The sequence below is a fragment of the Capra hircus genome, chromosome 13 (genome assembly GCF_001704415.2).
Source record: "Capra hircus breed San Clemente chromosome 13, ASM170441v1, whole genome shotgun sequence".
Lineage (NCBI taxonomy): Eukaryota > Metazoa > Chordata > Mammalia > Artiodactyla > Bovidae > Capra > Capra hircus.
Genome location: NC_030820.1, coordinates 20,210,928 through 20,228,482, shown reverse-complemented (window position 1 = coordinate 20,228,482; position 17,555 = coordinate 20,210,928). Strand labels below are relative to the sequence as shown.

Below are 17,555 nucleotides of genomic sequence, written 5' to 3'. Positions count from 1 at the left end.
TTAAGCTTTTAGCTTGTCATTTTTAGGAGTGAGGGAAAACTAATGGTGGGTAATCTTCATGCAGGAAAATAACATTTTAGAAACACTGGTACTCATGGATATTATATTCTAGAGAAGGGAAATGAATGTGTTTAAAGGGTAAAGAATGTGATTAAACCATATACATAATGCATACTTTCAAACAGCATCAAGAGGTAAGCTCTGTGAAGTCAATCTATGCAAATTTCCTAGCTGATGAATAATACCCAAACTTCAGCTATTACTCTATGATCCAAAAATGTTTATTCTATTGATTAACACATTAGTGTAGGAAAACATGAACTCTATGACCACTGTGGCTTGTTCTGGGGGGACTGGTCAATCCTGTGTGGCACAAAGTGAGAAACAAAAGTATCCGACCAGGATTGACATATATACCCTTACTGACACTATGTATAAAATAGGTAACTGATGAGAACTTACTGCACAACCCAGGGAACTCTACCCAATGCTCTGTAGTGACCTAAAGAGGAAGAAAATTTTAAAAAGGAGGGGATATATGTATGTGTAGAGCTGATTCCAGGGGGCTCCCCTGGTGGCTCAGTGGTAAACAATCCACCTGCCAATTCAGGAGACATGGTTTCGATCCCTGGGTCGCGAAGATCCTCTGGAGGAGGAAATGGCAATCCACTCCAATATTTTTGCCTGAGAAATCTCATGAAGAGGAGCTATGGGGCTGCAAAAGAGTCTGACATGACTTAGCAACTAAATAACAACAGAGCTGATTCACTTTGCTGTACAGCAGAAAACTAACGCAACAATGTAAAGCAAATATATTCCATTAAAAATTAATTTCAAAAAGCGTCTGAGGCCAGCCTCTTTAGCAGTGTCAGAATGCAAGAAAGGAAACTATCCAACAGGCAATAGCACACAGCTGTCTGGAGCCCCTGCAGTCATACACATGGTCGTCCCAGTTTTCTACCTTGTTTGGTCTTATTTGCACAGAAAGCCTAAGGCATATGTTTTATGTCACATAAACACTTCTGTATCTTCTTGAGGCCATTTTCTGAATGATACCATTGGATTAACATGCAAACAAACATCTAAACGCAAACACTCCATTTCTACAGAGAATACTTGGTGACAATGTAACATAATCACAGGGCAACAGGAGCAAATAAAAATCTGTCGAGTACTGAATTCTTTTAAGGAGGCATCTTCACCAGAAATTTCAGTTACTCAGAGGTCTGCATCCTTCTCTGTATTCCACCCATCCCTCAGAAGGTAGAAAAATCTCCAGTTTGATTTTTTTCTGCCTGAAGGTATTCCACAAGGTTAAGTGACAGAAAGGATTTTCATGAAAGTTTAGGAGGTCATTTCTGCTCACTTGATAAATTTTTTATATCTGAGAGTCCCAGTCATTTCCAGTAAGACTTTTCCTTACTTCTTTGTATACAATCTATATCATAAATATTCATAAAATGAACCGTTCATCATTAATTTTTTGACATTTCTCCTAGGCATACTTCATTATTCTCACACAGATGTTTAAAATAGTGGGAACTATAGTTCTGGGACCAGGCAAAAATAGAGATAAATGAAACCCTTGGTTACTACAGTATGAAAAATCTATTGAACATTCTTAGAGGAAGTCTAAATAGAAAAGCTAAGAAGTCTTCTTTCTGTTGTATTCCAAATTACTTTATACTTTTTTGAAAATAAAACCCCAGAACACCAGGTTTATATATGTTGTGTCTATATCTATAAATCTGTATATTCATAGTCTTGGAAAGTTAATTAAAAATTAAACATGAAGTATATAAAATTTCAGTTTGACTTCTTTGCTTCTCTAAAACTCAATGTTTGCCAAACTAATTAAAGGTTAATTGTGTATTTTTTCATTACATCCATTCTGGACTGCTGAGTTACGTCTTTCAAACTTTGATCATGTCACTTTCTTGCAGAAAATCTATTAAATGTGCCTAAACAGAGAAGAGAGATATTACTCTGAGTGTTAAACTATGAAATCAACTTAAGCTGGGACAGAAAATCTCCTAAGACAAACTAAAGGTTTAATATGACTGGGCTGGGACAGTGGTAGGATGTGAAGGGTGGTCAGTATAAAACAGAGGAATAAACACCTGTAGTAAATACAGGTTCAGCTGGAGAGCCCATGAGCAAAGATTTAACATGCCTCCTTCTGGAGTTAAGACTCTCTGTGTTGTTGAAAGGAACATATAAGAATATGACAATCTGAAGATAATAAAGATTTAAATCATGCCTCCCAGTTTGATTCTTTGATCAGCTAGCAACTTTCTGGATATAATTTGTTTTCTTTTCAATGTTCAGACATTGAGGAATACACTAGTCCAAATACATGTGTTCACAGCTATGAAGACTGTATTTTTTGTCATAACTATAAAGGGCACATTTATTCATACATTAACCTCTTATAAAAAGATGCCATGAAGTCATTTCTGAGTGCTTAATTTATATGTAAAGCTAAATTTAGCTCCCAGCCTAGCTGGCTCAAATCCCTTGGGGAATAAAAATAGACAATCACACAAATAATAAAGGAAAGTGAAGGACCTTGCAAATGCATAGTCATCATATGAAGATCCAAACAACTCTACTTATATTTTTAACACTCTATAAACATTTTCTTCAAATTTCCACAGGATAATCGCCAAATCATTTTTTCCTAATCTAGAAATTCTACCTTTTAAAGGGTCAACTTCAGTCTTTAATTTTCCGTGAAGATGTCCAACCATTTTATCATGGTGTCAACTATGATTAATATTAGTTCTTGGAAATATTTAACTATATGCTATTTCTCGCTGTTTAATTCTCTTCCTTATGATGAAATTCCCATAATTCCAATGAGTGCCAAGTTCCCTGAGTGGACACAACCAATATTTTACTTTGTTCTAGGTGACTCAGACAGTAAAGAAACTGCCTGCAATGCAGAGACACATGTTCAATCCCTGGGTTGGGAAGATCCCCTGGAGAAGGAAATGGCAACCCAATCCAGTATTCTTGCCTGGAGAATTCCATGGACAGAGGAGTCTGGTGGGTTACAGTCCATGGGGTTGCAAAGAGTCGGACACGACTGAATGACTAATACTTTCTTTCACTTTCACCCATAGTTATGGATAATAACCATGACATTTTTCCAATGGATTCCAAGATTCCTTGTCTATGGAACTTATCCACAGGATAAATTCTTCCAACAGTTCTAACAAACCTTCCCTTTCATCTTCACTTTCTGACTCTCACAAAATTCCAAGTTGAGTGCATTCAAACTCACTTTTTGGTCTGGTTCTGGCCATTCTGTTTTCTGTTTTTGACTCTATCAGAAGTTGCTTATAACATTTCTGTTTTAATTTTTTCTCCATACCTTACAGTTTTTGCTTCTCCTACTTATGACTGGACTTGAAATCCTGGCTGCCCTCATGGGCTGCTGAGGGAACAAGCTCTTTATAAAGATGTAATGGCCAGATGAATTTCCCAAGGTGTGGTCAGCCGCTGGCTCTGTGCCTGTAGCAGGGACATTGCTTGCCTTCAGATTCCAGTCAAAGTCATCATCCTGCTCCTGCTCCCAGGAACAAAGATCAAACTCAAAATCACAGCGCCCCCTGGAGGCACCTGGAAAACATTTTCCAATATATGGTGGAGAGAAAAAGGAAATTAGCCGATAAAGCATGCTATCCAAAATCACATTTTATAAAGCATTCTCATGTTTAGGGACCTTTGAGTTTTCCCCTCTCTCTGCCAGGATTCCTTCCCAAATGTCCACATGCCCTGCCCACTCATTTCTATCAGATCTGTATTTGAATATCACCTTATCAGTGAATCCTTGTTTACCGGTGTATCTAAAATCTCCTATACTCAACTCTCTCCTGCTTCACTTCTTTATTTTTATTGTTGGCACTTTCCTAATATATCATATCTTTACCTATTTATTTTATTTTATTGGTCTTCCCTCACTCTTCACTCATCAGAATGCATGTTTCATGAAGGAGAGACTTTGCTCAGTTTTGTTCATTGCTATTTTTCCAGTGCCTGGCAAAAAACTGCTTAATTAGCTGAATAAATAAATGAAATTTTTTAAAAGAAAAAACAAAAAATTATAGTAATCTTATGTAAGCTTTTATATAGAAAATGAATAAACAACAAGGTCCTATTGTATAGCATGAGGATTATATTCAATATTATATGATAAACTATAATGGCAAAGAATACAAAAAATAATGTATATATATGTATAAACTGAATCACTTTGCTGTACAGCAGTAATTAACACAACATTGTAAATCAACTATACTTCATTTAAAAATACCAAAAATTTACAGTAATCCTGCCACATCATGTAATATTCAAAACCTATCAATATTATCCTGATAGAAACATTAAAACAGAATATTTTAGTTTGTTACACACAGAGATGTAACAAACTAATGACTTAGATAAGTTTATTTCTTCACCAATCTGGTCCCAGGGTCAAAATCCATGGGAAAATGTTAGCATTATACACATTTTCTCCTCCAAACCCCTATTTAATGAAAGTAACTTATTTCTTCTCTCTTCTCCTCTTCGCTTCTCAGCTCTTGGTACGGAATTTAGGAAGTTCATTATTTTTCAACACAGTTTGGCATGGGAAATACTGCCTGAAGCAAAAATTACTAATCATCATAATTATTTTTTAATGTATACTCATTTTAGAGAAAATAAAATTGTGAAATGAAAAAGTAAGGTTAAAACTGCAATGATTTATTATAATAAGCCACAGAAACTAAATCTGTTATTTAATACCACATTGCTTAAGTTTCTCTTTCATTTCCAGAACAGTAAAAATTATTGAGTTCAACTACGTCCTTATTGGTTTTCTGCCTGCCAAATCTATGCGTCTCTGACAGTTGTTGTTGTTCAGTCACTCTCATGGCAAACTCTCCACGACCCCATGGGCTGCAGCACTCCAGGCTTGATTTCCTTTTTTTCCTTTTTTAAAATACAGGCTACCCTTTTTTTTTTTCTTCTTCTTTTTTTGCTTTTTTCTGGTTGCCCTAGAGTCTACATTATACATTTGCAACTAATCCAGGACAACTTTTAAATAACAACACACCACTTCAAGGGTGGTGTGAATAGCTTGTAATAACAAAATAACCCTAATTCTTCGTTTTCATTTCTTATATTACTGCTGTCATTAATTTCACAAAGATAAGCACATGTATTGGAAAAGGAAATGGCAACCCACTCCAGTGTTCTTGCCTGGGAAATCCCACGGACAGAGGAGCCTGGAGGGCTACAGTCCATGGGGTCACAAAGAATCAGACATGACTTAGTGATTAAACAACAAAGTATATGTATATATACACACATACATATATATAGATATACATAAATATATAAGCATATGTAATACATTATAGCTTTTTATTTTGAACAAACTATCTATTATAAGAAAAAAAACACATTTTTTATTTTACCTTCACTTACTGCTCCTCTGATCCTCCTTTCTTTATACAGCTCTGAATTTCAGATCATTTTTTTCCTCTCAAAAAGTTATTTTAACATTTCTTGCAAGGCAAGTCTACTAGCAACAGATGCTCTTATTGTTTGTCTGAGCAAGTCTATAGCTTCCTCATATTTAAAGGATAAATTCACAGGGTACAGAATTCTACATCAGTTTTTTTTTTTTTCCTTACAACACTTTAAATGTCATTCTGCTTTCTTCTATCTTGTATTGTTTCTGTGGAGAAGTTGGATGTAATTTTTACTTTTATTTGTGTATAAGTAAGGTATTTTTCCCTCTGACTTCCTTCAGAAATTTTACTTTACCATTGACTTTCTGTAATGTTAAAAGTTAAGCCCATGTGTAGATTTTTTGGGCATTTATCCAGAATCATATTTCCTGAACTTCCTGTATCTGTGATTTTTATGTGCCATAGGTTTGGCAAAATTCTCAGTCATTATTGCTTCAAATATTTCTTCTGTTCCTTTCTTTCTTCTCCCTTAGATATTCCCATCAGTCACATCTTTGATAGTTGTCCCATAGTCCCCCAATATTCTGTTTTTCTCAGTCTTCCTTCATTTGCTTTTCAGTTTTGGAGACTTCTATTAATATACCCTCTAGCACAGGTCTCTCTCCTCAGCCACATTCAGGCTACTATTCAGTTAATCAAGACACCATTTCTGTTACAGTGTTTTTAATCACCATCATTTCTTTTGGAGTCTTTATTAGGATTTACATCTGTTCTTCTTGCATGTTGTTTTACCTACCAGAGGCCTTAGAATATAAATCATAATTGTTTTAAATTCTTAGTCTGATAATTCCAACATCCCTGCCATGTCTAGTTGTGATGGTTGTTCTGTTTCTTCAGATTCTATTTTTGTCTTTTAGTATGGCTTGTAACTTTTTCTTGATAACCAGACATGATATACCAGGTAAAAGGAACTGCTGTAAGTAGGCCTTGAGATTCCCTGGTGGCTGAGACAGTAAAGAGTCTGCCTGCAATGCAGGAGACCTGGGTTCGATCCCTCTGTCAGGAAGATCCCCTGGAGAAGGAAATGGCAACCCATTCCTGTGTTCTTGCCTGGAAAATTCCATGGGCAGAGGAGCCTGTCAGGCTACAGTCCATGGGGTTGCAAAGAGTCAAATACGACTGAGCGACTTCACTTTCACAGAAGCAGGCCTTTAGCAATGTGGTGGTGAGTATGGGGGAGGGAGAGTGTGCTATGGTCCTATGCTTGGGTCTCTTAGTGAACCTATGCCTCAGCACTGAATTTCACAAGTACTCTCAGAATTTCTTTCCCCCTCACTTCTTAGGTGAAACAGGATTCCTAGAGGAAGCTAGCATTATTTCTCCTCCCCCTATCAGTTAAGCTCTGATAATACCCTAGCAATGCAGGCTCTGGTTAACTAATAATAGCTTCCCCCAATGATAGGACTTGTTAAGAAGAATCAAGTGCTTTGGTGAATTTCAAAATGATTCCTTTATCCCTCCTCCTGCTGGAAGAAGGAGGGGATTCTTTTTTCTCCAATGTTTAATGTGGGAACCTGGTTGAACTTCTGGAAATAAATCTCACAGTGGGCCGCACACCTTATGCCTGTGTTCCCCTACAGTTTTTAACACTCAGGCTTGGCCACATTGAGCCTCCAGCAACTCATCAAGATAACTCAAGTTTTCCTATCCTAGCAACTGATTTCTGAAATGGCTACTGCTTGCGAGTCTCTGCTCTGATAAATTCTGACTCTCTGTATAGACTGCCTATCTTTCCAATCTTGAGGACAGGTTTTGCGCTATGTCCTCCCCTCTCTTATGGATGCAAGTGAACTGAAGTGATATTGTCACCCTGCTTATTTAAATTATATGCAGAGTACATCATGAGAAACACTGGGCTGGATAAGCACAAGCTGGAATCAAGGTTGCTGGAAGAAATATCAATAACCTCATATATGCAGATGACACTACCCTTATGGAAGAAAGTGAAGAAGAACTTAAGAGCCTCTTAATGAAAGTGAGAGTGAAAAAATTGGCTTAAAACTCAACATTCAGAAAAGTAAGATCATGGCATCTGGCCCAATCACTTCATGGCAAATAGAGGGGGAAACAGTGGCTGACTTTATTTTCTAGGTCTCCAAAGTCACTGCAGATGGTGACTGCAGCCATGAAATTAAAAGACATGTGCTCCTTAGAAGAAAAGTTATGACAAACCTAGATAGCATATTAAAAAGCAGAGACGTTACTTTGCCAACAAAGGTCCATCTAGTCAAAGCTATGGTTTTTCCAGTAGTCGGGTATAGATGTGAGAATTAGACTGTAAAGAAAGCTGAATGCTGAAGAACTGGTGCTTTTGAACTGTGGTGTTGGAGAAGACTCTTGAGAATCCCTTGGACTTCAAGGAGATCCAACCAGTCCATCCTAAAGGAAATCAGTCCTGAATATTCATTGGAAGGACTTATCTGAAGCTGAAACTCCAATACTTTGGCCATCTGATATGAAGCACTAACTCATTTGAAAGATCCTGATGCTGGGAAAGATTGAAGGCAGGAGGAGAAGGGGACGGCAGAGGTTGATATGGTTGGATGGCATCACTGACTTAACGGACATGAGTTTGAGTAAACTGCAGGATTTGCTGATGGACAGGGAGGCCTGGCCTGCTGCAGTCCATAGGGTCACAAAATGTCAGACACGACTGAGTGACTGACCTGAAATGAAGTGAAAGTTGTTCAGTCGTGTTCAACTCTTTGCAACACCATGGACTATACAGTCCATAGAATTCTCTAGACCAGAATATTAGAGTGGGTAGCCTTTCCCTTCGCCAGGGGATCTTCCCAACCCAGGGATAAAACCCAGGTTTCCCACATTGCAAGCAGATTCTCTACCATCTGAGACACAAGGGAAGCCCAAGAATACTGGAGCAGGTAGCCTATCCCTTCTCCAGGGGATATTCCTGACCTAGGAATCGAACCAGGTTTCCTGCACTGCAGGCAGATTATTTAGCAACTGAGATATCGGGGAAGCCCTACTAATGCAAGAAGAGTCTTTCATTTTTCAGTCTGTTCAGACTTTTACTTGTAATTAAGACAATAGGTTGCTGGCAATTTCTGAGCTCTTCACATACAGAACCAGATAGTGGGAATTACATTAACACCTTTTTACAATTCTGCTGCTAAATGATAAAGAAGGCTGACACCAAAGAATTGATGCTTTTTAACTGTGGTGCTGCAGAAGACTCTTGAGAGTCCCTTAGACAGCAAGGAGATCAAACCAGTCAATTCTAAAGGAAATCAACTGTGAATATTCATTGGAAGGACTGATGCTGAAGCTCCAATACTTTGGCCACCTGATGCGAAGAGCCGACTTGTTGGAAAAGACCCTAATGCTGGGAAAAACTGAAAGCAGGAGAAGAAGGAGATGACAGATAGTTGGATGGCATCACTGACTCAATGGACATGAGCTTGAGCAAACTCCAGGAGACAGTGAAGGACAGGGAAGCTTGATGTGCTGCTGTCCATGGAGTTGCAAGAGTTGGACATGACTGAGCAACTGAACAACAACAATACAATAGGTTGCCAGCAACTTCTGAGCTCCTCACATACAGAACCAGATACTGGGAATACACAAACACCTTTTTACAATTCTTCTGGTAAATGATAACACTAACAATGTTAGTAAAGATGTTATAAAACTGAGAATGTATTAGTAAGTGCAATATCTTATAAACATATGTTTGGGACAGTTTTCACATTATTTAAAGTAAATTCACATGCTGTGGCATAAAACCAATGAGTGATTAATTGGGCAATAAAAATGTACTGTTTAGAATTACTTGTCAACAGTAATTCTTTATTAAGTCCTATGTGAATATTACAAAGTGAAAGAGAAAATCTGTAAGATCGTAATTATATGTAAGCTGATGTTCAAAACTAAAAATACTTAAGAAGGTAAGTTGCAATATGTCAAGGTATATTTAGACAAAGATTTTTCTCTTAAAGACAGCACATTTGAACAACTGCTCAAATAAATAAAATGTAATAAATTAAAAATTTAATAAATAAAATTTAGATGATTTTATCAAAATCAGAGTAGGAATGATTCTGCTGCCAAAACTCTCAGGAAAGGGAGGGCAGGTCAATACCCTGGCAGAAGTCACTGAAATTCCTGGATGAACAATCTATTTTATTACATGGGACTCTTTAAGAACTACCAAGGCATCAAATCTGTGTTTTTTCAGGGAATTCCCTGACAGTCCAGTGGTTAGGGCTCAGCACTTTCATTGCTGGGGCCAGAGTTCAATCATGGTCAGGGAATAAGATCCCACAAGCCACACAGCACAGTCAAAAAATAAAACACATCTTTAAAAGAAAAATCTTTTTTATTTATGGAGGTATTCTTACTGTTAACACATGTCAGATAAAAGTTTTAGTTCAGAATACTAAAGTTCTCCCAGGTATTCTCTCAAAGGACAGGGAAGTAAATCTCACTAAAATAATAATGAACCCCAACTCATTATCTTGTTTATAATCTGAACTCTTGTCTTGGTTAAGAATATAAATGAAGTAACTAATTCAGTTGCCCTTACATTAGAAAATCTAACAACCCCTGAGGACCAGATTCCCATATGGACCAGCATCTAAAAAGGCCACTTGTATAAGGAAATGATGTGCATTGCTAAAAGACCGATTCGTTTTTCTAAAAAAAAAAAAAAATACAAATAAAATACTGCTGCATGAATCTCTATAATGTAAATCATATTTCTGCTTTTGATATTTTCTATAGGTTTGAAGATATGTTTCCTTGGAAAATTTTATTATAAAATGTCAGTGGAGAAAACACAAGGAGGCCTAAAAGCTGTTTGAATTTCACATCACTATGGTAAGGAGGGGCAACTTATGCTTTCATTTTCTACTATTTCCCATTGGTGCCAGGTGAGACAAGTAACAAGTAGTCTTCTGTGCAGATGCCAATTCCTGGCATATCATGGAGCAATTAATGCCAATGCCAGACAAGTGTGCCCTTAGGAGGAAAATGATCACCTTTGTCTACAGCTGTGTCATCCATCAAACCAGTTTTTCCCTTTCAAAATGCTATTATTTTTCCATGGATCAATATCCTTATAAGTATAAAATATCACTTTCATTTAAAATGTGCATAGTTTTGAAAGAACATGCCTTGTAAGATCTTACCATCAAATCTCTAAAATTAAAATAGCATTATATTCATTTGTCCCTTTCATATACATTTTAATTATTTATTTTAAATTGAAGTATAGTTGCTGTAAAATATGTTACAGGTATACAATATAGTGATTCAAAAATGTCAAAGGTTATACTCCATTTATAGTTATTATAAATTATTAGCTCTTTTCCATGTGTTGCATAATATATCCTTGGAGCTTATATTATACCTAGTGGTTTGTACTTCTTAATCCCTAACCCACATATTACCTATATTACCTCTCCCCTCCTGCCTCCTCTCCCTACTGGTAACAACGAGGTTTTTCTCTGTATCTTTGAGTCTGCTTCTTTTTTGTATTATTCACTAATTTGTTGTATTTTTTAGAATTCACATGTAAGTTATATCATGGAGATTTGTCTTTCTCTGACTTATTTCATTTAGCATAATGCCCACCAAGTCCATCCATATCGTTGCAAATGGCAAAATCGGATTATTTTTATGGCTGAGGAGTATTACAATGTATGTATGTGTATACACACACACACACACACACACACACAATCTTCTTCACCCATTCATCTGTTGATGGAGACTTAGGTTGCTTCCATATCTTGGCAACTGTAAATAATGCTGCTATGAATATTGGGGAGCATGTATTCTTTTGAATTAGTATTTATTGAGCACATTCTATCAACAAAGCACATTTAAGAAACTGGGAAACAGCCTGGAAACAGGGCTCCATTGTATTAATCAGAACATAACATCAGGGCTTGAGCATTTTCTTTATACATATTATTACACTTAATTCCCGCATCTCTATATAATAGTTATTATGCTTCTTTTGGTCAAAGAGAAAGCTAGAGTTCAGAGTTAAAGTACTTTGCTTAGTACTATCTAGTAAGTAGCAGGACTATGAGTTTAAGAATGATATGACAGAACCCCTGCACCAGTATTCCCCATTATAATGAGGTACACAGTGGCTGGGGGTAGAGGCTGCAAAAAAGAAAAAATACAAATAATACAGGGTAAGAAAATATATGTGTCTATAAGGAAATACTCTAGGAGATTTCTTCTCTAGGGTAGGGAGCTACATGAAGATGGCTGTCATCCAGTTTGGCTTGATTCTTCTTAAGGTGGCATTGTTCATCATTTAACTATGTTCATCTGAATTATGAATGTCCAACAGATATCAATTTGCTGCACAAAGGAAGTACGTTCTTCACAGTTGCCAAGAGACAGAATATGATCAATCTTATAAATTATATCCCTCACTGAGAGATTTCAAAATATACTAGCATATTAAAAGCTCCATGAATTCCCACAATATAGAAACTCTCTTTATATAATGAAGCCTATTCCCAACTTATTTAACTAAGGAATCCTTTTACTTGCTTATTTAGAACTATGAACAACTTTAGAATACTATACTGCTGATAATGCACACAGCAAGGTTCACAAATCCTAATAAAAACAAACCAGCTATAAAAATGGTACAGATGAACCTATTTACAAAGCAGAAATAGAGATACAGATGAGAACAAAAATATGGACAAAAAATATAGAGAACAAAACTAGGGACACCAAGGGAGGGAAAGGGGGGTTGGATGAGTTGGGATTGACATGTTTATACTACTATATATATAATAGGTAACTAATGAGAACCTACTGGATAGCACAGGAAACTCTATTCAATGCTCTATGGTGACCTAAATGGGAAGGAAATCCAACTAAGAGGATATTTATATATATATATATATACACACAGTTGATTTGCTTTGCTGATGACACCACCCTTATGGCAGAAAGCAAAGAATTAAAGTGCCTCTTGATGGAAGTGAAAGAGAAGAGTGAAAAAGCTGGCTTAAAGCTTAACATTCAGGAAACTAAGATCATGGCATCTGGTCCCATTACTTTATGAAATAGATGGGGAAACAGTAGAAACAGTGTCAGACTTTATTTTGGGGGGCTCCCAGATCACTGCAGATGGTGACTGCAGCCATGAAATTAAAAGATGCTTACTCCTTGGAAGGAAAGTTATGACCAACCTAGATAGCATATTCAAAAGCAGAGACATTACTTGGCCAGCAAAGGTCCATCTAGTCAAAGCTATGTTTTTTCTAATAGTCATGTATTGATGTCAGAATTGGACTACAAAGAAAGCTGAGCTCCGAAGAAGTAATGCTTTTGAACTGTGGTGATAGAGAAGACTCTTGAGAGTCCTTTAAACTGCAAGGAGATCCAACCAGTCTATCCTAAAGGAAATCAGTCCTGAATATTCATTGGAAGAACTGATGCTGAAGCTGAAACTCCAATACTTTGGCCACCTCATTCGAAGAACTGACTCACTGGAAAAGACCCTGATGCTGGGAAGGATTGAAGGCAGGAGAAGGGGACGACAGAGGATGAGATGGCTGGATGGCATCACTGACTTGATGGACATGAGTATGAGTAAACTCTGGGAGTTGGTGAGGGAAAGGGAAGTCTGGCGTGCTGCAGTCCATAGAGTTGGACAGGACTGAGTGACTGAACTGAACTGATAAAGCAACTATACTGTGACCATTTTGTTTTTCAAAACTAGCAAAAAACAAACTTAAAGAAGTTAGTTTCCACCAGTTCTGAGTGGGGCACTTTCCTTGGGGAATTGTATTTGTTTCTTAGGGCTGCTGTAACAAAGTATAACAAAGGGGGTGGATTTAAACAACAGAAATTGACTCTCTCTCAATTAAAGATCTGAAATCAAGGTGTCAGTGGCACCATGCCCTCGCTGGTATGGGAGGCATATCCTTTCTTAGGTCTTCGTCTTCGTAAGCATACAGGTAGTTATCGGCAATCTGAGCGTGCCTGGCCCTGTCCACACCACTCCACTCACAAGGCATTCACCCTGTGTGTCATCACGTCCTCTTCCCTCTGGGGGTCTCTGCTCCTACTTCTCTCTTCTTACAGGGACACCAATCACCGGGTTTGAGCCCACCTAATCCAGTATGACTTCATTTTAATTGGCTACATCTGCACAGACTGTTTCCACCCAAGGTCGCATTCACAGGTCGCATTCACAGACCTGATGAACGTGAGTCTGAGTGAACTCCGGGAGATGGTGATGGACAGGGAGCCCTGGCGTGCTGCGATTCACGTGGTTGCAAAGAGTCGGACACAACTGAGCGACTGAACTGAACTAAACTGTATTATAATTCAATAAAAAGAAAATAGAATTTGTCATTTCCATATTTCATTTTATGTCCCACCGTATTAAGCAGAATCACAAAGAGTACAAATAATAATATTAGTAATGGATATTTTTGACATGATCTTGATTTTACTGGGAATATTTCCATTGTTTCCTTCTTTAATTTGATAGACCATTTTTAACTTGTTAAAGTAATACCATTCTGTATATATTATAAGAAATGGTTGTTAAATTTCAGACAAGATTTTCAGTACCTATCAGTTGACTGTGACAATTTTTAGTGACTTGGTTACATTAACAGTCTGTTACACTAAAACATTTTTGAAATGTAAGATTCTCATCTCAAAGTATACGATTGTTACATTACTGAATTTAGTTTGCTGGTGTTTTAAGTTTTGCACATTTATATTCACAAGGAGGTTTAACTTTCATTTTCTTTTCTAATTTCTGGAGTCTTCATTATCAGTGATATATTAGCTTCATAAAATAAATTCTATCATTTCATATGGTTGGAATAGTTTCTTTGGACTTTATCAATTCATTTAAAAAGTGATAGAACTCAGCAGTAACTATCCCAGGAGACAAAATCGGAGGACATTTGTTGATAACTTTATTTGATACTTAATGGTCTATTCAGGTTTTCTGCTTCATTAGTTTGATTTTGGTCATTTTTCTGTGAAAAAACTAACCATTTCATTGACATTTTCAAACTAGCATAGTTATTAGTTTCCATATACTTGTTAATTTCCCTTAAGCAAACCTACATTTGTATGTATTTTTCCTTTTTTAAAATAAAATAAATTGGTGTTTTGTCTACTTTTAAAAATTACATATTCTTGTATTTATCACTTGAATTGGTTTTGTTTCCAAGTTAATATTTCTTTCTCTTGATTGTCTTAATACGACGTTATTCTTTGCAATATTTTATTTTGAAATAATTTCAAGCTTATAGAAAAGTTATAAGAATTGTATAAGTATTTTCTGTCTACTCTTTAACTTGATTCTTATATATCTACATCTCCCTATTTGTCTATCTATATATGCATATGCATATCTATATAAGAATTTCAGAAAAATCTGAAAGTAACTTAGAGATATAGCATCACTTCATTAATATTTTCATGTGTCTTTCTTGTAAACAAAGATGTTTTCTTACATAACCACAGAAAAACAACAAAACCAGAAAATGTGACTTTAATACTAATATCTAACGCACAGTTCATATTTCAATTTGTCAAGTATTCTGCCTAAGTCCTTTATAGTTATCTTTCTCCTTGGTTCAAAATCTAATCCAAGTTAGATCACACATTGTATTAAGTTGTCGTGAATTTTATTTTCTTGTCTACAAGAGTTTTTCATCCTTTCTTTTTCTTCCTTTGCCTGGATATGTTCCATGAGGCCAGGCCAGTTATTTTAGCAAGTACTTAAATTTGGGTTTGTCTGAGGAATCCTGGTGATTAGATTCAGATTATGCATTTTAACAGAAATACACAAGAAGTTTCATTCAGCCATGAAATTAAAAGATGCCTGCTCATTGGAAGGAAAGATATGACAAATCTAGACAGCATATTAAAATTCTTTTTTTTTTTTTAGTTTTTTTTTTAAATTTTATTTATTTTTTAAATTTTAAAATCTTTAATTCTTACATGCGTTCCCAAACATGAACCCCCCTCCCACCTCCCTCCCCATAACATCTCTCTGGGTCATCCCCATGGATATCACTTTGCTGACAAAGGTCCGTCTAGTCAAAGCTATGGTTTTCCCAGTAGTCATGTATGGATGTGAGAGTTGGACCATAAAGAAGGCTGAGCACCGAAGAACTGATGCTTTCATGTTGTGGTATTGGAAAAGATTCTTGAGAGGCCCTTGGGCTGCAAGGAGATCAAACCAGTCAATCCTACAGGAAATCAATACTGAATATTAATTGGAAGGACTGATGTTTAAGCACCAATACTTTGGCCACCTGATGTGAAGAGCTGACTCATTGGAAAAGCCCCTGATGCTGGGATAGATTGAAGGCAAAGCGTGGGGGGAGGGCAGAGGATGAGATGGTCAGATAGCATCACCTACTCAATGGACATGAATATAGCAAACTTGGGGAAATAGTGGAGAACAGAGAAGCCTGGCGTACTATAGTCCACGGGGCGACAAAGAATCAGACACTACTTAGCGACTGAACAAGTGTGAAGGATAATCTATTGATCTATATGATTAATACATACAATATTAACTGTATAAACTAACTGAGCTTTATACCATCAATAAATAGGTAAAAATCAAACTTTTAAACATACTTCTATTTGCAATCCTTTAAAAGTGAAATGCTTAAGTACAAATCTTATAAAATATGTACAAGACTTACGATATGAAAACCACAAAACATGGGTGAAAGAAATCTAAGTCTTAATAATGCAGACACAAACGGCTCATGGATTGGAACACTCATCCTAGTAAAAGTCTTATTTCTCCCAAACTGATATATGTGTTTAATAAAATTCTTATCAAAATTATTTCACTATTGATAGATATGTAGATGATTTTTAAAAAACTGCAAAAGCCAGGCCAAAGAAACTGGAATAACTGACGCTATTTAGTTGAAAAATAAAATAAAAGGACTTGCTCCACCTAATTTCAGGATTTATGATAAAGTTTTAGTTCCTAAGACCATGTGGCATTGATGAAGGAACAGACATATGGATCAATGGAGCAGAATACAGAACCCAAAAATAGCTTCACACAAGTACAACCAACTAATATTTGACAAATATGCACATACAGTTACAGGCAGGGAGGTCAGTTTGTTAATGGTGATGAAGCAACTGGATAACTATTTGCAAAAAATTAAAAATTTGCCCTAAATCTCACATCTTCTATAAAAACTAACAAAATGGAGCATACATTTAAATGTACAATATTAATACTATATTTTTAGAAGAAAAAAAAAGAAAATCTGGAAAAACTCAGTGAATTATTTTTACCATATCAAAAGCATTATCCTAAAAGGGAAAGATCAATACACTGGACTTTATCAAAACAAAACTCCTTACTCTTTAGTGCCACTAAGTGCCACACTATGTAATGTGCCACTCACATCAGCCAAAGGACTTATATCTATAACATATTAAGAACTGTGAAAACTCAGCAGTTTGAAAAAAATCTGCTTAGAAAATGGGCAAAAAAGACACGAAGAAACATTTCACCAGACAACAGAAAGATGACAAAGAAACATGGGAGAAGATGTTTAACACCACGAGCTACTAGGGAAAATGCAAATAAATATCGTGATGAGATATTCCATACCAACAGGAAGAGCAAAATAAAAATAAAATAGTTACAATACCAAATTCTCACAACAATGTAGACAAACCGATCTCTCACACATTGCTGGTGGTTACATAAAATGGTATAGCCAGTCCACAAAATGGTACTATGTGGAACTGTGTACATTCCACATAGTGGAACATAAGGCAGCAATAAAAAGGAACAAATAAACACACAACAACTTGGATGGCTCTCAAGGGGGTTATGCTGAATGAAATTTTAAAAACAGTCTCTAAAGGTCACATGGTATATTTACACATTTACATAACTTTCTCAAAATGACAAACTATGAGATAGAGAATGAAGCAGTGGGTTCCCAGGTTTGGAATGGAAGAAGTACATATAACTGTAAAGGAAGAGCTCAGGGGAGATTTTTGTGGAGATGGAAA

The 17,555-nt window shown here is 36.3% G+C and overlaps 1 protein-coding gene across 1 annotated transcript in view; it reads right to left on the bottom strand.

The window, feature by feature from the left end:
- MALRD1 (MAM and LDL receptor class A domain containing 1) overlaps positions 1-17,555 on the bottom strand; it is a 597,692-nt gene that overhangs the window by 352,891 nt on the left and 227,246 nt on the right. Inside the window, exon 25 of the mRNA XM_005687912.3 lies at positions 3,377-3,624. Coding sequence (XP_005687969.3) covers positions 3,377-3,624 — 248 coding nt within the window. The remainder of the gene's footprint in view (positions 1-3,376; positions 3,625-17,555) is intronic.